The sequence below is a fragment of the Schistocerca gregaria genome, chromosome X (genome assembly GCF_023897955.1).
Source record: "Schistocerca gregaria isolate iqSchGreg1 chromosome X, iqSchGreg1.2, whole genome shotgun sequence".
NCBI classification, from domain to species: domain Eukaryota; kingdom Metazoa; phylum Arthropoda; class Insecta; order Orthoptera; family Acrididae; genus Schistocerca; species Schistocerca gregaria.
Window position 1 is genome coordinate 862,204,042 of NC_064931.1, and position 25,257 is coordinate 862,229,298.

Sequence of the window (25,257 nt, forward strand, 5' to 3'; positions counted from 1 at the left end):
CTCGTACAAAACTATCCGTTCACACATTGAGTCTATGTTTCCAAAAGGCTTTTGACATTGTTCCTCACAAGCAGGTTTTAAACAAACTGAGCGTCTTTGCAGTGCTGTCGCAGTTGTACGACTGGGTGATTTCCAGTCACAAAGCTCACAGTTCGTAGTACCTGAAGTAAAATCTGGTGTTCTACAAGACAGTATTATACGCCCCCTGCTGTTCCTTATCTATACAAACGATTTGGAAGACGATCTGAGCAGCCAACTTACATTGTTTGTAGTTGATGCTGTCGTTTCCTGTCTAGAACAGTCATCAGAGGATCAAAACCAATTGCAAAATGATATAGACAAGATATCTGTAACGTATGTAAAGTGGCAATTGACTCTAAACAATACAAAGAGTGAAGTCATCCATACGGGTACTTAAAGAAATCCGTTAAGTTTCGGTTACACGGTAATTCACATAAATTTAAAGGTCGTTGATTCAGCTGAATACCTAGGGATTATGATTAACAACAACTTAAATAGGAACGATCTCGTAGAAAATGTTGGCGGCAAGGCGAACCAAAGACTGCGTTTTACTGGCAGAATACTGAGGTCTACTAACTATACTGCCTACATTACGCTTGTCCGTCCTCTGCTGGAGTACTGGCGTGCGGTATGAGATCCGTAGCAGGTAGAGCTGACGAAGGACATCGAAAAACTCCAGAGAAGGGCAGCTCGTTCGTATTATCTCGAAATAGGGGAGAGAGTGTCACGAAAGTGTTTTGCGACTTGCAATCATTAAGACAAAGGCGTTTCTCGTTGCGGCGAGATCTTTTTACGAAATTTCAGTCATAAATTTTCTCCTCCGAATGCGAAAATATTTTGTTCACTCTCACCTACATAGGGGGGAATGGCCATCTTAATAAAATTATAGAAATCAGAGCTCGCACGGAAAAAGTTAGTTGTTCATTTTTCCCCTTTCATTCTGAAAATAGTTGAATAAACCCCCTGCCAAGTATTTCAGTGTGAATTGTAGAGTGATGATGTAGATGCAGATGTATCTACGCTTCAGGTTTTATTTTGACATTATGGTGGCTAAGACCGAAACGACTCACAAGGAATAATAAAGACATTGCGATCGAGACCAACTGTGTGTGTAGGTGCAAAGCACGATCGGCGAGCTACATAAGAATCTGTCATATTTGACGTGAGTTATGGTCTTCACACGACATCCGCCTCCAGTTTGTGGATTAAGCTCATAGGTTACTACCACTGATCGTCTCCTAGCTCAGGACAGTAGAAGCGCCACTTTATCTGCACGCTACTTCTTTCATCCATTTCGGTATCTTTGCTTCATTGTTTGTGAAGCGCCGCACGACGTCAGTTAAAATCCTCCCTTCAACACTTACATAATGAAAAAGATACTTGGTGCGAGTGAGATGTGCGGATTGCAGAAATAATTCTCTGAAGCCCTGTTAATATTAGCAACATATATAACTGAACTGTGAAGGTTTGTTTGTACGTGGCTCACTTGTCTTCTTCTCACGCAGTAGCCCATGGGCATAGTTCCTAGAAGCATGACAGCACCTGAATAGCGAGTAAAGGTCTAAAATCACAATAAACATTGATTTTTGTCTTTCCAAATAGTGGTAAAACTGAAGTTACTCCTTTGTGAAAGTCAAAATGAGATAAATGTAATTTTACTTTGTCAGTAATTTGTTTCAGAAGCTAGCATCTGTCGTCTGAGTCATATTTTTGCGCTTTTATCAATCTGTTTAGCCTCTGTGAGGTCTAAATTTATTTAGAAGACGGCCGTAAAACAAATTATAAATCTTAAACAGCCTGACGCAGTATTTATTGTTTGTTGACGATGTGTCATTTGTCAACCTATGTCGACTTGACGGAAGAGTTGCTCAGTCAATAGACCGCTTGACTACAAACAACCAAGCCGGAGGGGATAATCTTTCTGCCTCCAGTAGCATCTGAACATCGAACGAATAGTGGCCACATTGTACTAATCAAGCGACTCGGAGAAATAAATTTTCTGAGTATTTAGCAATGGAAATCTGGTGCAAAGTGAAATATTATGAGTGAGTGGGAATCACAGTTCATTATTTGGAAACGATTTAAAGCAGGATAATTCACATTGTAAATGTATTGCAGATGCCAAGTTTCGGGACAGTACAACACTTTCTCTCAAAATATGTGTATTCTCTGAAAAGGAAAAGAAAAATTCAGTGCACCGTGCACAGTGCAGTGCGCCTTATAATCATTCAAATATTACCAAGCATCTTCGGCGGAAAGTTCCGTTGTTTGATAGCTTTAATCAAGAAACGGTGAAGAACGTGGGTGTAACTTTGGTTGAGCACCTGAGCCAGGAAGAAAGTATCACAATGTATCCAGCATTGGCATAATAGTGGTTACGTCTAACGATGTAGTTGTATCTACAACATCCGCCCATTTGACATTGTGCGTGTGTCGTGGGCTCATTAGGGCAGTTGCAGTCAGTCAAGTTAGTGACTGCCTAATTATGCGTATGTCTACTTCATTGCCTCTTCAATCTGGGTGTATTCCAGTACTTTGTACCACAGTTCAGGTACCTATCATCTCACAATAACTGCAAGAAAAAGTTTCTCTTACTTAGTATCGTATCTGTGCCCAGTCATAAAAGAACAACTTTTCCAAATCCCTTCTCCATTTTGCTGCTGCCCCACTTCTGCAACAAGGTACTTCACATCCTGTGTACAACTCAGCGTTCTGCTGTTTTTAAGAAAAATCGAAAGCATATAATTTTTTCAATATCAGAACTTTACGGATTGGGGAGAAGTTTGTGGCACAACTTGAGCAGAAGAAGGGACTGGTTGGTAGGACATGTTCTGAGGCATCAAGGGATCACCAATTTAGTATTGGAGGGCAGCGTGGAGGGTAAAAATCGTAGAGGGAGACCAAGCGACGACTACACTAAGCAGATTCAGAAGGATGTAGGTTGCAGTAGGTACTGGGAGATGAAGCAGCTTGCACAGGATAGAATAGCATGGAGAGCTGCATCAAACCAGTTTCAGGACTGAAGACCACAAGAACAACAACAACCTTAAACAATAACATATGGTTACATAGTCATTTCTCTTTGTCAGACAGCAAAGCAAATATTAACATCTTCTCCTAGTAACGTTATTTCTCTCTTACTTTCTGTTTCACTTCCTTTCACACACTGTTCATTACTTCTGTTGCATCACGTTTCTCTTTCACTCCTATCTCCCACACCTTCATTCAGATCCACTGCTGAATGAGCCCACACTTTAAATCTACCTGCCTTTATCTATAATAAATGAGTGTTCGTAGATGAATGTAAATCCTGTTTTCTGCTCTAGCTATTACTGTTTAAGCTGTTTATATTCTAACTCTTTCCTATTGGTAGGCTCCATATTATATGGGAGACTATAACATGTGCATCACAATGAATATAATGTAGAGTATGAAGAGTGTGGTTAGATGTAAGGGATGTCTAATGGTCGTAATCATGCCAGGATAAATAAATGAATAAGTAAAAAAATTAAATGATATAGTCTTCTATTGCCTTCAGGTATCCTTGGTGCAACACTGGGTCGTCGCGCGATTAAAGGCACTATGTCACGGATTGCGCGGCCCCTCCTGCCGGAGGTTTGAGTCCTCCCTCAGTATATGTGTTGTTCTTAGCATAAGGTAGTTTAAGTAGTGTGTATGTCTAGGGACCGATGACCTTAGCAGTTTGGTCCATTGGGAATTCACACACATCTGAACATTTTTTTAATCCTTGGTACTGGTGTACGTGCGTTAGTCATTTCAAGGATAATTGCTCTGGGTGAAACAGTGATTATGGTAAACGTGAGTTAGGGAAAAAAAATCCGGTGTCCAAGTTCCTCTCATCATACCCGAAGAGTCCAGAGATTCACTCGATAGCAGGGTTCTGTATTCCGGTGGATGAGTCGAGCCCACTCAGATTGGCGCGCCCGGCTGCTGAGCGGGTGATACGGCGTTAGTTGGCGGCCACGTGCTTCACCTGGCGCACCAGCGAGTACGGCAGGTAGTCGCGGGGAGTCCCCGCCGAGTAGAGCGGCGAAGCCCCGCGCGCGCAGTCCGCTGGCGCGCAGACTTTGGCGGCGGCTGCGCCTGCCCCGCCACCCACGCCGCCTGTCAGTAGCTCGCTCATGAACGAGATGTACGTGATGGCCAGCCGCAGCGTCTCGATGCGTGACAGGCGTTTCTCGTACGCGAATGTCGGCACCTTGCGCCGCAGCTTGTCGAACGCCTCGTTCAGGTTGAACATGCGACGACGCTCTCGGATGTTGGCGGCTCTGCGTTGCGCCATGGTGGCCACCCGCCGGCGAGGTTTCTTGTGGCTAACCGTGCTAGCTGCTGCACCCGACACGGCCGAGTGGGACCCGAATCTGCACATAACACGAGGAGGCTGCAGGTGTTATTTGCACAATTATAGTTTCTCAATTAAGTAATTACACGACTGAGTGGAATTTTCAGTTTAATTACTTTTGACATACTGGCTGCTGGCTTTTGTCTCAGGATGTTCATCTGATATCAGTTTAACGATTTTTATGACGTTTCACGTGCACGAGTAGCTGGCACTGTAACTGGTTCATCCTTCATTGCTGGCGGTAGACGACACGATGAAACGAGCTTTCTTGGTGAGCGAATTTGTGTGACATGGGAAGTCTAGTCCCCCACCGGCAATGGAGGGAGAACCTTAAATAGTCCTAGCGAAACGCCAGAAAAATAGTGAAACAAGCATCGGCCGAAGATACCGAGACAAAACCCAACAGGCTAAGTGTCAACAAGTGGCATCCTTGTAAGCCTCAACAGTTTTGTAAAATGAGTTTTATTGGAAACTACTGAATATAATTAACAATGCATAATCGAAATACGCACTGAAAATAAAAAGACATGGCATTTGCTTAACTGATATTTTGGTATAAAAAGTTGCATTAGACACAAATTCGAGATCTGCCAATAGATTAAATTCGAGTTTTTCAAGGAACACCATTTCACGCATGAACTTATCAATTTCCTTTCATTTAGGATGCAATGTAGGCTATTTCTGGTTTCTCATCATAATTTCTTGTAGAATGGCTGCAGTGGATGACGATGATGTAATGGCGTCTGCTTAGATGACGTTTAGCATAAAAAACACGATAACTGTTGAAATTAGTGGTAATAAATTGGAGATCGTGAGGGGCAGTCGTTTCACAAATGAACTTGTAAATTTCTTTTGATTTATAGATCAATGTACATACAATAAATAGGATTTAAAGAACCCACTGATGATGGCGTTATTGTCGCTGAAACTAGTTTGGGGAATAAATAAGTAAACAAATAAAAAGTGTTTTGCGTCAAGGTGGACTCACAATCCCCATATTGTTGGCTCACATGTTACCGAGGTTGTTTCGAGTACGCTGCAGAGGTTTCGGTGGGAGGCCCTTACACGTCCCCCACACAGTCCCGATCTCTCCTCACACAATTTCTTTTTTTCTTTGAGCCTGGAAAAGACGTTCGTGGCCGTAGGTTTGTGTTCCGTAGGCAACAGAAAACATTTTTCCACTGGAAGTGTTGACCGTCTTGTCTCAGAGTGGGGTAAATGTACACTCCTGGAAATTGAAATAAGAACACCGTGAATTCATTGTCCCAGGAAGGGGAAACTTAATTGACACATTCCTGGGGTCAGATACATCACATGATCACACTGACAGAACCACAGGCACATAGACACAGGCAACAGAGCATGCACAATGTCGGCACTAGTACAGTGTATATCCACCTTTCGCAGCAATGCAGGCTGCTATTCTCCCATGGAGACGATCGTAGAGATGCTGGATGTAGTCCTGTGGAACGGCTTGCCATGCCATTTCCACCTGGCGCCTCAGTTCGACCAGCGTTTGTGCTGGACGTGCAGACCGCGTGAGACGACGCTTCATCCAGTCCCAAACATGCTCAATGGGGGACAGATCCGGAGATCTTGCTAGCCAGGGTAGTTGACTTCCACCTTCTAGAGCACGTTGGGTGGCACGGGATACATGCGGACGTGCATTGTCCTGTTGGAACAGCAAGTTCCCTTGCCGGTCTAGGAATGGTAGAACGATGGGTTCGATGACGGTTTGGGTGTACCGTGCACTATTCAGTGTCCCCTCGACGATCACCAGAGGTGTACGGCCAGTGTAGGAGATCGCTCCCCACACCATGATGCCGGGTGTTGGCCCTGTGTGCCTCGGTCGTATGCAGTCCTGATTGTGGCGCTCACCTGCACTGCGCCAAACACGCATACGACCATCATTGGCACCAAGGCAGAAGCGACTCTCATCGCTGAAGACGACACGTCTCCATTCGTCCCTCCATTCACGTCTGTCGCGACACCACTGGAGGCGGGCTGCACGATGTTGGGGCGTGAGCGGAAGACGGCCTAACGGTGTGCGGGACCGTAGCCCAGCTTCATGGAGACGGTTGCGAATGGTCCTCGCCGATACCCCAGGAGCAACAGTGTCCCTAATTTGCTGGTAAGTGGCGGTGCGGTCCCCTACGGCACTGCGTAGGATCCTACGGTCTTGGCGTGCATCCGTGTGTCGCTGCGGTCCGGTCCCAGGTCGACGGGCACGTGCACCTTCCGCCGACCACTGGCGACAACATCGATGTACTGTGGAGACCTCACGCCCCACGTGTTGAGAAATTCGGCGGTACGTCCACCCGGCCTCCCGCACGCCCACTATACGCCCTCGCTCAAAGTCCGTCAGCTGCACATACGGTTCACGTCCACGCTGTCGCGGCATGCTACCAGTGTTAAAGACTGCGATGGAGCTCCGTACGCCACGGCAAACTGGCTAACACTGACGGCGGCGGTGCAGAAATGCTGCGCAGCTAGCGCCATTCGACGGCCAACACCGCGGCTCCTGGTGTGTCCGCTGTGCCGTGCGTGTGATCATTGCTTGTACAGCCCTCTCGCAGTGTCCGGAGCAAGTATGGTGGGTCTGACACACCGGTGTCAATGTGTTCTTTTTTCCATTTCCAGGAGTGTATTAACAGTTACGGTGATTACTTCTGAAATAATAAAGAGTTCATTTTTTTTCATCTGTCTCGTTTTCATTTGACTACCCCTTATATTTACGAAGGCTTTTGTTCCTTATTTGACAAGGTGAACGACATGAAAGGCGAAAAGTTTGTGTTCTGTTTAAGTAAGGAAGATTTAAGCCCGCTCAGGTAGCCGTACTGTCTAACGCACTGCTTTCCGGGCGGGAAGGCGTGCCAGTCCCCGGCACGAGGGGCCGAACCGCACAATAATCCTGGGTTCGGTGTGGGATGGCGGTGGGGTGAGTGGACTGCTGTGGCCTGTTGTGGGGTTGTGTACCACTGCGGGCTAGGGCGGGGACGAAGCCTCTCCGTCGTTTGTAGGTCCCCAGTTCCATACAATACAATACAAGAAACATTTAACGTTTTACTAATATAATTCGACATCATAGTATTTTAATTGCTGCTAACTACATTTCAACGTGACACACCTCATGGAAGTCAAAAATGGAAAGTCGGACACCAATTTTGCGCAGTCGTGGTTACAAGTTGCCTCTGAATCCGTTTTAAGAACATGAATTTTGTATAAGAATTGTCTCCCCAAAACAGTTATTCAGATTTCATGAACACGATGAAGTGAGATTATCAAGCCCTTCGGGATTTTTTAATACAGAGAGAGTACAATTTCCTCACGAATGTCTGAACCCTTTAGGAAGATGTGGAGGAGGAAGAAGAGGTCGTTCAAGGAGAGGTCCTTGAAAATCCTGTCCACGCCAAATAGTGAGAGCGAAGTCATTTTGTTACACCTACCTACATCACGCGCAAAGCAGGAAAAAGTGCAGAGTGATTACTGCACTCAAACATTTTGGAGGCTCTGAATGGCTAGAAAACTTCCGACGGAGTGAAGATATATCCCCCATTCCTGCGCACCGAATGAACGTTTGTTTGTTTCATCAGATCATGCTTGTAGGAGAGTCTTGACAACTAAAAGCTACAGTGGGTATAGCAATTTACGCAGGTATGAAGTTCTTGCCAAGTGATTCGATTATTCTAATTTAGTGAATATATCTGTATTTAGGGGAAGGTTACTATCGATGGGCCACCTAAAGAAAATGTGTAATAAAATCCTCGGGTGTTGTAACAAATATTTTATTCCCAATGTAGTTTGAATATTTTTGCATTTCACTATTTTAGCCACAGAAGACATAATTATTCACTGTTTATGAAATTGTGAAAAACTTTTGCAAAACGGGTTACACTTAATGACATTTAGAAGGCACTTTCTGTCAATACCCACAGCGAAATCGAGACAGCCCATCGACAGCAACGTTACCCTATGTATTTCTTCCGATCTAATAAAGATGGAACTTGCTTTTCTCCAATCGAATAACTTCCTGGTCAGTACAGTACATCTTGTTTTCTTTCACTCCACACAAAATCATCTCACCAACGTTAACAAACATTTTACAAATCAGGTATCCAGTTAATAACTCAGTCATGGCTCAAAAGAAGCAGAGTATCTATTGACATAAAGCATAAACCGATTGTACGAGCTGAAATCTGGCAGCCACATTTACAAAAATCGATACCGGAGTGTTTATATGAACCAAATGGAACCTACATTGGAATATCGTTTTGCAGACTATTGGATTTGGGAGCCCACGTAAAGGTTCTCATAGTGCTTAGTAGAATAATATTCCTAGCTGATCTGTTTTAGGGATGGTCCGCCTTGAGCAGAACACAATTTTTTATTTTTATTTTTATTCTCTAGACGTGCTCCGCTGTAGTTTCAGCATCATCAGTGGGCTTTTTGTTATCTTCTATAAAACAGGAAAATGCTTTTCAGTACCGGTACAAATATAAATTTTAGTTTTTAAAGACAGTATTAACATATTTGAAAATCAGACAAAAATTTGTTTATATATCTGGTCATCACATGCTGTGGATTTCCTGCATTTTATGTAATTTAATACAGTTGTTTTGTTTCACGGTTTGTGATCTGCAAACCATATATAACTTAATTTAGAACAATTATTTATTTTGAAAATTTACGACTGGACATGTTATGGTTATGCCTACCATTAACTTATACAATGTGGAAGATTTGTGTGTGTGTGTGTGTGTGTGTTTCAGTTTTTCTTCAGATAATAGGGAAACCAGACTAAGTAAGTGAAACATATTGCGCACACACGTGCACACGCACACACGCACAGACACATGGAGACACACAATCTTTTTACTACTGGTACAAATATAAATTTACATATTTGAAAAACAGACATAACTTTTTATATATACCTCATCACTATATATAAAAATTATGTCTTTTTTCAAATATGTAAATATTGTCTTAAAAACTTAAACATATATTTGTACCAGTATTAAAAAGCATTTTTCCTGTTTTATAGAAGATAAAGACCTACCAATGTTGTTGAAACTTCAGCGAAACATGTTTGGGCAGTAAAAAGAAAAAGAAAAAATTGTGTTTTGCTCAAGGTGGACCCTCTCCGAAAACAAATCAATCTGTAACCCAACACGGACAGAAGAGCTTCAAGCTCAAGATGAATATTCCTATTTATTGGGCTAATTTTAATGATTTTTATATCTCGCCTCTAGAGTTTATTTGTGATGTTCTAACCTATTTGGAGTTTTACGATGGACCAGACATGTTATAAGACGGTTTTCGCTGAGTGTTGATTTTACTCTCCATTTCCGCCCCAAATTTTCAAGCTGACTGACATTCTGTAACAGCTTCAGTAGCTTTAATTGAACGTGTCGCTGAACACCATCAGCGTAGCGATTGATGCTTTTCTGTTAATTACATGTTCCTTAGATCATTTGCACGATTTTTATCGAAATGATATGGAATGAGTCAGTTTACAGACTAGGTATAAGCGATTGTTGTTGTTGTTGTTGTCTTCGATCCGAAGTTTGGTTTGATGCATCTCTCCATGCTACTCTGTTCTGTGCGAGCCTCGTCATTTGCAAATAACTACTGCAACCTACATATTTCTGAATGTGCTTACTGTGTTCATCTCTTGGCCTCCCTTTACGATGTTTAGCTCCCATACTGTCCTCCATTACTAAACTGGTGATCCTTTGACATCGCAGAATGTGTGCTATCAACCGATCCCTTCTTTGGTCAAGCTGTGCCACAAATTTCTTGTCTCCCCAATTCTGTTCAGTACTTCCTTAATAGTTACGTGATCTACCCGTCTAATCTCCAGCATTCTTCTGTAGCACCACATTTCGAAAGCTTCTATTCTCTTTTTGTCTAAACTGTTTATCGCCCCTCTTTCACTTCCATAAATGGCTACACTCCCGACAAATACCTTCAGAAAAGACCTAACACTTAAATCTATAGTCGATGTTAATAAATTTCTCTTCTTCAGAAACGCTTTTCTTACCATTGCCAGTCTTTTTATATGCTCTCTACTTCGGTCATCATCAGTTATTTTGCTGCCCAAATAGTAAAACTCATCTACTACTTTAAGTGTCGTTTCCTAATCTAATTTCCTCGGCATCACCTGATTTAATGCGGCTGGATTCTATTATACTTGTTGTTCATTTGTTAGTGCTCATCTCATATCCTTCTTTCAAGACACTCTTCCAAGTCCTTTGCTGCCTTTGATAGAATTACGTCATTGGCAAACTTCAAGTTTTTATTTCTGCTCCCTGAACATTAGTTCCTACTCCAGATTTCTCTTTGGTTTCCTTTACTGCTTGATCAATGTACGTGTTGAATCATATCAGGGATGGGCTACAACCCTACTTCACTTCCTTCGCAACTACGGATTCCCTATAATGCCCCTCGACTCTTATAACTGCAGCCTGCATTCCGCGCAAGTTGTAAATAGCATTTCGCTCCCTGTATTTCTCCCCCGCTACCTTCAGAATATCAAAGGGAGCATTCTAGTCAACATTGTCAAAAGCTTTCTCCAAGTCTACAAGTGCTATAAATGTCGGTTTGCCTTTCCTTAATCTGTCTTCTAAGATAAGTGGTGGGATCAGTATTGCATCACGTGTTCTTACATTTCTCCTTAATTCAAACTGATCTTCTCCGAGGTCAGCTTCTATCAGTTTTTACACTCTTCTGTGCAAAATTCGTGTTAGAGTTTTGTAACCATGGCTTATTAAACTGATAGTTAGGTAATTTTCACAACTGTCAGCAACTGTGTTCTTTGGAATTGGCATTACTACATTCTTCTTGAAATGTGATGGTATACGCAATACAGGCTACTAAATAGTATACTGGGGTAAGTTTAGTAAGGGCAAGCATAGTCATACCTACTGACAGGCTTAAATTTGAGAACGACTCCTTAGTTCAACCTGTTTTTCAGCTAAACATGTCACCACTTTTTAATAAATATTTGAAATAGGGTTTGTTCAGAAGAAATGAATCAAGCGACATTTATTTTTTTTTTTTTTTGCTGCTTGTCAACAATTTTATGTCATTGAGAAAATGAATAAAGGTTGTTACGGCTGCAGACTGAATCCCTTTCTGAGAAACTGACAACTTTAGCAATGAGTAATGCAGGTCATATTTTCTTCCAGGGTTGTAGCTGTGGACATTAATTATTATTCTTCTAAATTGTGACTGATTATTTATGACGAATTTTATTAGCCAATATACATATTTTGAAGGGACGGTTGAAATGTCCAACTACTTGAAGAGGCGTTTACAAGATGACTGTCGGTAACATCAAATGTTACTCCTGCTGCTCGTCTCACTTTTGTGCTATCTGTACTTTGGAGCTAAATGGTGAGTCGCCCCAGATAATATCAGAAGACAGTGAGTGGAAGTATGCACAATATGTTAAAACGTTTACTTGTTTGTTTCTAAAAATAGCAATTACATGAAGAGCAACGACTGCTTAACTTAGATGTTTGAGCAGCGCAGTAATACGATTCTTCCAATGCAAATTTTCATCGATATCTACACCCAAACGGTTGTGACGTCCTGTCCTATTTACTGATTCCTGCTCATGTGCTACACCAGTTTCTTATGGTATACTAGTGGTTTAACATAACTAAACAATACGAAGTTCTTTTTTTTTAAATAAAAAGAAAACAGTAGAGTCCAGTTACGGTGAAAGGTTTTGCAATCATTTGAAAAAACGTTATTAACAGTTTCTTCTTGTTGGTTTCTCTCTAACGGGATTAATTTTACCGCTAATGTAATCATAGTCTTAAAAAGTACTAATTTTATTCGAAGTAAAGGAACTGGAAAGTTTATTCACGAAAACTCTAAGATAAGAAAAAAGAACGGAAATCAATTGATGTGATGTACACAACTACAGTTTCGAAAAAAAGTGATGATTTCTTCAAGAGAAAGAAGACCTTCACAAAGTGAACAAGTCAATAACGCGTTGGTCCGCATCTGGCCTTTATGCAAGCAGTTACTCGGCTTACCATCGATTGATACAGTTGTTGGATGTCCTCCTGAGGGATATCGTGCAGCATTATGTCCAATTGGCGCGTTAGATGATGAAAATTACGGCTGGTCGGAGAGCCCTGCTCATAATGCTCCAAACTTTCTCAATTGGGGAGAGATTCGGTGACCTTTCCGCCCAAGGTAGGGTTTGGCAAGCAGGAACACAGGCAGTAGAAATCTTGCCGTATGTGGGAGTGCATTATCTTGCTGAAATATGAGAGTAAAACGGCTTACCATGAAGGGTAACAAAACGGGACATAAAATCGTCGATGTACCGCTGTGCTGTAAGGGTGACGGCCCAAGAAAATAAATGGCACCCCAGACCATCACTCCTGCTTGTCAGGCCGTATGGCGGTGCCAGTCACGTTGGTATCCCGGGGTGTCTCCAGAAATGTCTTCGCTGGTCATGGGGTCTGAGTTAGAGTTGAGACTCATCCCTGAAGACAAAGAGAATGCAGGGCGAAGAGTGTCTGAAGACGCGCGGGGCAGCGGCGGGATCCCAAACTGACTGCTTCCAATCCTACAGGAGTGACGGTCTTGTGGGGCGGCGGGTGGAAATTATTGTGATTGAATGTGGAATGTCATGTAGAAAAGATGCATTTCCCGACCGAGTAGCAACATATGTGGGGCGGCGGGTGGAACTGTTAATTGTTAATGAATGTTCGTATGATTTATTTAATGCTGTTGTTTGCCGTTCTCAACACTGGCTCTGTAACTACAATATTGGCAACCAGAAAGTGATTAGCAAAACGTGAAGCCTGTAATTAGAATTCCTAGTGCCCACTTCAACTGAGAAATACACTTATAGTTACAGCGTATAGCTCTGAGGAATTAGGAGATTGTCTGGGATTCATAATCAAAAACGATTCTTTCTAAAATGTTCACTATATTCTGAAAGTCACAGTTCAAAAAGAATCCACACAATCTAACTACCAGAGCAGTTCAGAGTCTAATGCGCTGATGCAACTATAACTGTTCAAATTAAATGTTTAAGTGAATGCTTTCCATAATTTGATGATAATGTTCATCAAACGCCACGCTAAATAATGGTAGAATTTCTGTCCCGCGGCGGCACGTGAAAATACGACATACGCAAACTGACGATAGACCCTTAAAGTCATCCCAGAATTAACACTTCACTCGAAAACGATTTCATGGTTACGCGTATCCCGAGTAACTTATTACGGCATCCGACTCTGTTTATAGCAATGATACCGACGCAACGCGACTCCCGCCACAGGTGGCGCGCTGATCAGCGTCTGGAGAGAACTGGGGCCTTCTTGCCTCGCGCAGCGTTCTTATATATAAAGCCGCGGTGCGGACGGCTAAGGGGACGCCTGATTAATTCCGCCGTCCCGACTAGCCGCTGGGCTAGTAATGCACCACTATAAGTTATCAAATAAATCATTGCTTCCTTTGCTGATGGCCAATGAAGCTCTCAATTTAAATCAGCACGCAGGTAGTAATCATAATAAAAGTTTGACGTGGCTAAGTCCAATATTTTGGGCGAGAGAATTAATTTAATTACACTATACACATTAGACGAGCTCTGAACTTGCCCTTTGGAAATACGCTATCACTATAGTTTTATAGTTATTCAGTTGAAGCTTTTCACATCTTTGTGATTGTAGCGTATCTCCCTTCTACTTAAATTTAAACACCCTAGCCTTACTTATTCGCCTACTTAATCTATCTTGCTTCCTTAATTTGTAAGACAAAAACCAGAAAATCATGAATTTCGACTAAAAACATAGAACACTGTTTCTACTAAATTATTATGCAAAAGGAATTTAAATATAAATTTTTAGGTTTCTAGCTCTTTTCTGTTGCGCCAATTATTTTTACAGAAAAACGTCCAAATTTCGAAAGGGGTTAAAGTTATTGAACTGATATTCAACACATAATGATATAGCATTATTCCTGGCATGCTAGAAGCGTTTCAGGTTATTTACTTAATTTTTAAAGTATTGCGCAACATTTATGACGTCAGAGCTAGTTACAGCGGACTGGTGGCACACAATGGAAAAACTGCTGTGAATTTTATACAACGTGAGTAGGCTGCTTCCCTACATCACCCTCTACTTAAGTTTTATGAATGTAAATAGAAAAAAGTTAATTACAAAAAGGGAAGCAAGAGTATAGCTTAACTTCCTATGAAAAATTAAAATTTAAATGTAAACATATAGAAATATTAAAAGAAAACTTATTACCTTCTTCCATTATTTACATTGCTGGCATATTCACTGCCTAATAAGCAACATTATCACTCAAAATTTAAGCAAAATCAATGAAACACTTTGGCATACAAATTGCCTTAGACCAACAAACAGATAAAAATATGTAAAATTATGAAAATCTTAAATCCATTAAATAAATTTTTACATACACAAATTCAAAGAAAATAACTCAGTTATTCATGATACATAAACAGATAATTATATCTTAGCAGTCTTTTCTAAACCTGAAGGAAATTTCACAAATCATGACAATTTCATTTTTACACACGTGGTTGTAGCCGCTTTGGCTGGCGTTCTACACTTCCATTCCTAAGGGTAGAGGAGGGGAAGTTGCTATGGTGTGCGTCCTTCATGTTCACTCTAAATTACATGGGGAAAGGGAAGGGGTTACTGTGAGTTATGTCCAAGCCAGTCCACGCTTTCACACAGCTACCAGGCTGCCATTATCTGGTTTGTCCTGTAGAACAAACAAAAAGAGTGCCTCAGACGCTGTTAACTTAATATCTAAGGGTGGGTCACAACAAAATGGGGATATATACACATTTTATCTTTCAATATGTTGCTGGAACAAAGTTAACAGAACTTTTTCAATTTTACTCTCTTGGTTACTTAATTGTCATAAAATCGATAAACAAATGGCTCAAAACGCCCTTAGTCACGTACTAGAGAAAGTTTATGCTCGAGGCATACAATCATAAATCCTATTTAATTTTAATTTATTATTTCTGGGCCGGAACACTGAACCAACGCTCGGTACATTCCTGACAAATCTGTATTTTATTTACTTAACTGACTCACCTTTGATTACCTTATTCTTAGAGATAGTATTAGTATATTTGATTAGTAGTTGTCTTCTCAACTTCTTTGTAAATGTGGGTAAGTTGTGGTAATAGTACAGTTTTGAGTGTTCAAAACACACTACGTTTAGTTGACTACTAAATCCACTTATTGCTCCTCTGCTGCTGTGTCAGTTCCACATCTGCAATTATTACTTCATCGAAGTGTTTTTATGCTGAGCTATAAATAATGTTTCACGTCTGCCATTATGTTACTCAGTTTTGTTGCTAGTGTATGTACTTATTTAACACTCACTCTATTAACGTTTAAAGCATAGGAGAGCACATTTATTTCATATCTATAGTGTATTGCAGCTAATCGGTTTACTCACGTGGCAATCCATTTCCACTCGATCGGACGCTGAAACCACAGGTAGTCTCTCTCGACCTAGCACTAAAATGCATTAAGTAATTATGGACGAGCCTAATGCTAAATTCCTTAAACCTATAGGACACCATGAGCTGCTCTGCCTCATCTAACATAAGGGTACCTATGGTCGCATTCACGCCTCCAACTCATAACCTCAATACGTGTAGGTGTGTCCTGTCACACACTACACCAAAATAATGGCCAGCTCCAACCTTATAAATACTTCAGGGACGTGTCCTTCACGTCTCAACCACAAACACTACTCAATTCTTTTACACTGCCATTCTTTGCTACACAAGGTGAGTTAATTTTTACAACTTATCTGCATATTTTTCATAACACTACGCACTCTCTCTTACTATTTATTACAGCATACAATAGGCTTCACTGCCACTTCAGATCCTGCTTGTACATGAATTTGTATATCTTTTTAAATTACTGTTGGTGGACCATTTCCAATAAATCAACACTTTGTACTTATAATATTACCAGGGTTCTACACATACTTGTTACTCAAATACATTTGTATCTTAATTACATCATACTTCTCTGTTGTTTATGTCACTGTTAGGTTTGTCACATTAGGTATTTTCTTCACTAATCGGTGGATAGAATGGTTACAGAACTCATGGCTTGATAGTCATACCGGAAGATTTTAATGTCATGGAATGAAGAAGTCGAAATTTTAGATGGATAGAAATGATGAAGAGTGAGTGAAATCTGAGAAGGAAAGAACATTTCTCACAGCTGTGACTGCACAGCTGCCACACTGTGTAGAGGTTACAGAACAACCTCCTCCCTACAGAATTCATTCACTACTTATGAACTTCTTTAGGTCGATCACGTTCCTGAGACCTAATATCTTCTTACTTTTAGGGTACTCTAGCCTATATGCATTGGCATGTGGTTTTCCTATGATCCTGAAAGGTCCTTGGTATACGAACACGAATTTCTTTGTTTCTGCATTTATTTTCTTTGATTTTTCCTTGGTTTTGACAAGGCCTAACTGACCTATTTCAAAACTGGTGGGTACAGCTTTTGCGTCATGACGCTTCTTCCTTTCCAATGCTCTTTTTCTTATATTTGCCCTAGCCTTTAACTTCTTCTCGTCTGTTGATATTTGCGTTAGAATAGGGAATTCTACCATATCTGCAATCACATTGTGCGGTTCTTGGCCAAACATCAATTCGCAAGGCGCAAAACCAGTTGCATCATGCCTTAAGTTGTTAATTACATTCTCAAAATACTTCATGTGCTCTGCCCAACTTGAGAGTTTCCGAGCACAATAAGTCCTGCAAAACCTATTCAATTCTCTCATAATACGTTCACTCATATTTCCTTGGGGGAAATACGCACATATTTTCAGATGTTTCACTCAGGCCTTATCCAGACATTCTTTAAATCTATCAGAAGTAAATTGAGGCCCATTGTCTGACAGCAAATTCTTCGGAACGCCAACGTTCACGAAGAAATCTTTTTCCAACTTTTCTACAAACGTTTTTGCATTTGCTCTTTTAATTGTGTATAGCTTAACATATTTAATAAATCCATCCACAACAACAAAAACATGGGTGCACCCACCTCTCGAAGCAGGAAGAGGGCCAAACAAATCACAAGCCAGTAATTCTAGCGTTTCAGTTGGCTCTACTGAATGCATATCCCCTTGTATTCTGGTGTTAGCAGCATGGACTTTCTGGCACACTACACAAGATGCTAGACGCTTGGCAACACAGCCGTACATGTTGTCAAACACAACTTTCTCTTTTAACTTTGCAATACACTGTTTTGCACCATAGTGCCCATACCTCAGGTGAACATAGTGGATTAGTAAGTCTACATGTTGTGAGGGAAAGCATAGCTTCCACTCAGAAACACCTACCTTTTTCCTCCTAAACAGAATACCTTTATGCAGACAGTAGTACTGCGAAACCTTATGATAGTTGGCATCTCCCAAATAGCTCTTTACTAATTTCAGCTGGTCATCTGCATTCTGCTCACGTCTCAAGTTCTTAATCACCCTCTTTAATGCACTTTCTTCCTTTACTACGTGCAACGCAAACATTCGTACTTCACTTAGGTCTGTTGCTGTAATTCCCGCGTCATCACAGAGCTCCTCACTTCTAGATAACCCATCAGCTACCAAATTATCTTTCCCTTGAATATATCTAACCTCAAGGTCAAACTGCTGGAGATACAATGACCATCTTACCAAACGAGCATTCCTCAACTTACAGGTCTTTAAAAAGGTCAACGCCTTATGGTCACTGTAAACAATTATCTTGTGACCTAATTGATGCTGCTCAAATTTCTGTACCCCAAATACAATTGCCAACGCTTCCAGTTCTGAGATGCCATAATTTCTCTCTGCTGCCTGTAAAGATCGACTTGCGAAAGTTATAGTCTTGTGCACTTCTTGTTCGTTCTCTATTTCTACTTGGAATATCTCCACAGCTATACCATAGCCACTAGCATCAGCACACATACAGAATGGTTTTTCAAAATCAGGATGATGTAAAATAGGACTATTAATTAAAGATTGTTTAAGCACCTCGAACACCTGTTGACATTCTGCTGTCCAAACCCAAGGTGTATTCGTTTTCAGCAGGAGGTGAAGACAGGGCACATTAAAAGCCTGATCACTAACAAAACGCCTATAGAAGCCGAAAAGACCGAACATCGATCTCAACTGCTTCTTGTTTCTGGGAGCCTCAAATTTTTCAATGACTGCTAGCTTGCCTAGGTCAGGCAGAATTCCTTTTCCACTTATCATACATCCCAAGAAACCTATTTCCTCTTTAACGCACTCTGTCTTTTCAATCTTTAGTTTCATGCCACCTCTCTCAATAGCCTCTAACACTTCCTCTAACAAAACTATGTGTTCTTCCCAGGTAGGAGTTGCTATTAACAGATCATCTACGTAGACTGTGATTTTATTACTTAAGGCTGGTCCTAAAACATGGCACATCACACGTACGAAGGCACAAACAGAGATACTAAGTCCGAAAGGTACCACACGGTATTGATAATAATCTCCTTCGTACAAGAAAGCTGTGTACTTCCTTGAACTTTCCGCCAGTGGCAAATTGCAATATCCACACGTGATGTCCATAGAGGTTAAGAATTTTACTCCCCGGAACTTTTGCAATAACTAGCCCATGTTCTGAGGTCTATCACTTTCCCTAACCACTATTTCATTCAACCAACGAGTGTCCAAGACCAATCTGACACTCCCGTCTCTTTTTGGCACAGCAACAAGAGTATTATTGTACTCACTGACCGCTTTTTCAATCACACCCCACTCTAGCATCCTCTGTATCTCCTTTCGAACCGCCTCCTTTCTAGCTACATGTATTTGGTATGGCTTCCTGAAAAACACTTGGCCAGGTTTCACCTTTAATTGACATTCATAACCTTTGACCACGCCAGGTCGATCTGAAAATACCTTATGATGCCTTTTTAAAACCTGTCTCAGTTCTTCCTTCTGATTAGCTGAAATTTTATCGATTTCCTGCAATTTAGCTTCTATTTTGTCCAAAATAATTGCTTCTTCTTCTTTTGTGTTTAGCTTACTTTTACTAAGATTAACATCTTCGTACCAATATCTCCTATTTTTCAGAACTCGTATAGGCAACTCCCAAGTTTCATCATTAGTTACTACATGTTTATCAATAAAAGGTACCTCAATTACTCCGGTTATAGGCAAGACCATTTTTAACTGGCTTGTTTCAAAGTCAACAACACTCTGATATTTTGACAAGAAATCTATGCCAATTAAAACCTCAATATTGAGATTATTTACAATTAAGCATGGATGATCAATTATATTACTATTAATGTTAAAGGGCAGTAAAGCTTCTTGCTTTACCGTTTTTGACACCTTGCCAGTAGCACCAATTATTCTTAGTCCTGATACCCTAATTACTGTAAGCTTGTCTTTAACAGGTAATGCATCAAAGAAGGACTGAGATATCGCACTCACCTTACTTCCACTGGCTAAGAGACAACGTACATTGATACCCAACATATTCACTATTATTATAGGGTGGCGTATTCTAGTTTGTACAGGTGGTTCCTCAGACTCATCCAATAGTTCCTTTTGGATCTGTCTCCAACTAAGGTGATCGACATCTGTCTTCATTACATTTAGGTCAAAGTGTATAGGGGTTTCCTGAATTACATTTTCAGCTGCCTTTTCCAGTCGGTCTATTAATTTCAAATCGAAACACCGCACGACTTCATTACATTTAGTTTGCTGAACATGACCCAAATTACTGTAGTCTGGGCGATTCTGCGTCTCCAGACCGGGCATAACACCAGTTACAGCTAAACCACTTTTACCATTATCGTCGGGTTCCTTCTCAAGTGACAACTGGTCACAGCTACTAGGTTCATCGACCCCCAACAGGCTATCCTTTACATTCTCACTTACCTCCTGTCCTAAATCTATTAGTACAGAATCAACATCCTGCACAGGCACTTTAGATAAGAGCACATCATCCTCATCGTAAATATAAGCATCTATTTCTTCTGCTTCTTCACCTGACAATTCAGTATTTTGCAGCTCTTCCCTACCGTTACACTGCTGTTCCTTCTCTTTCTCTTCCCACTTAGAAAGCGTCTGTAACACGGTATCTGTCAAATACTGTGAGTGATCTAATATTTCTGCTGTATCCTTAGATGCTACCGACCCCTCATTTACATGTTCAGTCTGAGTATTCTGATCTGTCTTACCAATTACTGTAATTACTGGCTTAGGAAAAGTAGCCGCCTGGTGAGCGCCAGTGTCCTCATAGACGGGAACTAGTTTTCCTGCCACGGCCTACTACTGTTTCCTTTATTTCCATTATAGTTAACTGGCATAGCATTACTTTCCGCACTGTTGCTTACCTGTATAATTTTGTTCGGAACAAAATTACTATCATTCGGATGCCATTGTGGGTTCTGATAATTATTTCTCCATTTTCTACCTCTCTTAGGATGGCGAACACCTACTGTTCTGATGTTTACATTGCCATTCAGCTCGTTCTTAAAATTACTCCTAGTGTTATTACCATTTCTGTTATTACGTGCTTGCTCCTCATTGGCAGCAACACGTTCTACACGTTCCAAATACTCAATGAAACGATCCAGATTGTCTCTAGGGGCAGATATAATTCTAGTTTGCCAATACCATGGCAGTTTGCCTTCAAGACCTAGTATTATCATTTCAGGTTTTAGCTTTTCGGCCAAATGTGACAAACGTGAGATCCATGACCTGGCAAATTCTTTAATAGATTCCTTGCCTACATTGAAGCGTTTTCCACTCCAAAATTCTCTCAATTTTGCTTATTACTGGACCAATACTCATTAATGAAAGCTGTTTTAAACTCCGCTAATGTTTCACACTTCAACGTAACATCAGTTGACCAACGCATGGCGTAACCTCCTAAATGGCTTCTAATAAATGAGATTTTCTCTCGTTGAGACCAAGTTGGTGGAATCACATCTTCAAAATCGTTCCACAAATCTAGCGGGTGGATATTTTTGTCTGGATCGAACCGCAAGAACTGCCGACACCCGATAAAAGCGGCGTTTGCAGCTACAACTTGTTACATACTACCATTACCAGAAGTTACTAAAGCTACTTTACTCTCAATGTTAGCAATGTTAGTACTAATATTTTCTACTCTCATTTCAACATTATCTACTCTTTGCACAATATGAGTAGTATCAGTTTTGATTGCATCTACTTCTGCTTGACATATGCTTACTTTTATATTAACATCTTTAAACCTATCTGAGCACAGTTCAGACTCTGCCTCGATCTTGTCTGTTAACTTGTGCTCCAGCTTCGCATCTTCCATTTGGAAGTCTTTGCGAACCTCAGCAACTTCGGATTTTACTGTTTTATACATTTCAGAAAATTGTTGAGCAACCTTTTTCTTAATATCCTCATGGTTGTAATCAGTTTTATAATTCAAACTGTCCAGATCCTCTTTCAACTTATTGCAACCAGCCTTGAAGGTATTGTCCATTATCTCCAATCGTTTATTAAAATTGGTTTGGCAACCAGCCTTGAAGGTATTGTCCATTACCTCCAATCGTTTATTAAAATTGGTTTGGCAGACCACAATCCTATTATTTACCTCAATTATATCAGATTTTAATTCAGCATTACTGCTTTTGACCTGTTCACTTATTTCAGACTTTAATTCAGCTGTCATTCTAGCATTACTGGCAGCTATTGCTTGTAGTATTACATTTAAATCCATAGCCCCAGTATCTTTGGGTTGCTCACTAGCTGGCTTTTTACTGCACTCAGGTACCGAAAAACTAGCTCCAACACCGGAATCATCAAAACTAAATGAAACTTCTGATTGATCAGTCATGTCTAACTTCTCTTTCTTAAACTCTACCATCTCTGATGACTGTTTCATTTTTAATTCATCAGAGAAACTATCATCCAATAAATTAACAATTTCTGATTTCGGCTTTACTACAGGGGTCTCTATTACTGAATCATTGCCCCTTTTCACACTACTGTCAGGAGACACTACTTCATATTTCACTTTAACATTACTATTTTCATGCATATTTACACTTGAAACGTTGTCTGGATTTACAGTTCCCTCAACAGACATAAGTTTTGATTTAAGTTTAACCTCAGTTTCTTTTTGCGGTTCCATCGCCGACAGTCTTTTAGTGCAGGTTAGTAAAATTGTTAACAGCTTTTCACTTAACTTAGTTCCTTCTGCACGACGTATGGCGTTGCCAGCGGGGTACCAGGATTAGTGATGCGACGCGGCGCGTTGAACTGCAGACGGCACTTCGACGGCTGCTGTGTGTGTGCTCCGGTTGCTCCGTCGCATGACTGCGGTGAGGCGAAACTGGCTTCTCGCGATGCCGGCAGCGCCGCTAGACTCAGTGCCAGCTCCTTCAATCCAGATGCGTTGTTAATCCAATTGCGTTGTCCACTTGCACACTTAACACTATCACTGTTTTATTACTCAGTTGCGTGTCGCATTTCACTCCCGAATCCGAATATTAAAAAATCACTTTCACTTTTACTCAGTTTCTTCCGTTTGTTTCTTCCCGGCCGATGCACCATATGTGGGGCGGCGGGTGCAAATTATTGTGATTGAATGTGGAATGTCATGTAGAAAAGATGCATTTCCCGACCGAGTAGCAACATATGTGGGGCGGCGGGTGGAATTTTTAATTGTCAATGAATGTTCGTATGATTTATTTAATGCTGTTGTTTGCCGTTCTCAACACTGGCTCAGTAACTACAATATTGGCAACCAGAAAGTGATTAGCAAAACGTGAAGCCTGTAATTAGAATTCCTAGTGCCCCCTTCAACTGAGAAATACACTTATAGCTACAGCTTATAGCTCTGAGGAATTAGGAGATTGTCTGGGATTCATAATCAAAAACGATTCTTTCTAAAATGTTCACTATATTCTGAAAGTCACAGACCAAGAAGAATCCACACTATCTAACTACCAGAGCAGTTCAGAGTCTAATGCGCGGATGCAACTATAACTGTTCAAATTAAATGTTTAAGTGAATGCTCTCCATAATTTGATGATAATGTTCATCAAACGCCACGCTAAATAATGGTAGAATTTCTGTCCCGTGGCGGCACGTGAAAATACGACATACGCAAACTGAGATAGGCCATTAAAGTCATCGCAGAATTAACACTTCACTCGAAAACGATTTCATGGTTACGCGTGTCCCGAGTAACTTATTACGCCATCGGAGGCTGTTTATAGCAATGATACCGACGCAACGCGACTCCCGCCACAGGTGGCGCGCTGATCAGCGTCTGGAGAGAACTGGGGCCTTCTTGCCTCGCGCAGCGTTCTTATATATAAAGCCGCGGTGCGGACGGCTAAGGGGACGCCTGATTAACTCCGCCGTCCCGACTAGCCGCTGGGCTAGTAATGCACCACTTTAAGTTATCAAATAAATCATTGCTTCCTTTGCTGATGGCCAATGAAGCTCTCAATTTAAATCAGCACACAGGCAAGTAATCATAATAAAAGTTTGACGCATCAAGGGATCACAAATTTAGCATTGGAGGGCAGCGTGGAGGGTAAAAATCGTAGAGGGAGACCGAGAGATGAGTACACTAAGCAGATTCAGAAGGATGTAGGTTGCAGTAGGTACTGGGAGATGAAGCAGCTTGCACAGGATAGAGTAGCATGGAGAGCTGCATCAAACCAGTCTCAGGACTGAAGACAACAACAACAAAGTCCAATATTTTGGGCGAGAGAATTAATTTAATTACACTATACACATTAGACGAGCTCTGAACTTGCCCTTTGGAAATACGCTATCACTGTAGTTTTATAGTTATTCAGTTGAAACTTCTCACATCTTTATGATTGTAGCGTATCTCCCTTCTACTTAAATTTAAACATCCTAGCTTTATATATTCGCCTTCTTAATCTATCTTGCTTCCTTAATTTTAAAGACAAAAACCAGAAAATCATAAATTTCGACTAAAAACACAGAACACTGTTTCTACTAAATTATTATGCAAAAGGAATTTAAATATAAATTTTTAGGTTTCTAGCTCTTTTCTGTTGCGCCAATGATTTTTACAGAAAAACGTCCATATTTCGAAAGTGGTTAAAGTTAATTAACTGATATTCACCATATAATGATATAGCATTACTCCTGACATGCTAGAACCGTTTCAGGTTATTTACTTAATTTTTAAAGTATTGCGCAACATTTATGACGTCAGAGCTAGTTACAGCGGACTGGTGGCACACAATGGAAAGACTGCTGTGAATTTTATACGGCGTGAGTAGGCTGCTTCCCTACAGTCTGAGGAGCCATTCCGGGACTCCGGTTGTCATCCACGGCAACCTTCCAGCACAACGGTACGTCGATCATATTCTATGTCCCATTTTGTTGCCGTGCTAAGCCATCCTGGGCTTACATTTCAGCAACATAACGCCCACCTGCTCACAGAGGTTTTAGTACTTGTCTGGGTGCTTCCAAAACCCAGTTTGGTCGGAAAGGTCGTCGAATCTCTCCCCAATTTAGAGCGGTTGGAGCCTTATGGACACGGTCCTCCAGACAGCTCGTGGTTGTGACGATCTAACGCCCCGACTGGACATAATGTGGCACGGTATCGCAAGGAGGACATCCAAAAACTCTATCAATGGATGCCAAGCAGAACAACTGCTTCAATAAGTGCTCGAGGTGGACCAACGCTTTATTGACTTGCTCAATTTGTGACGCTTTTTCTCTCGAATAAGTCATCCAATTTTTCCGAAGTTGTAATCACTTGTTTGTCTGTACATGTACATCACGTCTACCTCTTTCAGGCCCTTTCGGATAATGCCTTAGTGGTGAGACTTTTT

At 41.0% G+C, this 25,257-nt stretch overlaps 1 protein-coding gene across 1 annotated transcript in view; it reads right to left on the bottom strand.

Moving 5' to 3' along the window:
• Positions 1–3,991: 3,991 nt before the first annotated feature.
• LOC126298340 (heart- and neural crest derivatives-expressed protein 1-like) overlaps positions 3,992–25,257 on the bottom strand; it is a 101,552-nt gene continuing 80,286 nt past the window's right edge. The window contains exon 3 of the mRNA XM_049989636.1: positions 3,992–4,403. Coding sequence (XP_049845593.1) covers positions 3,992–4,403 — 412 coding nt within the window. The remainder of the gene's footprint in view (positions 4,404–25,257) is intronic.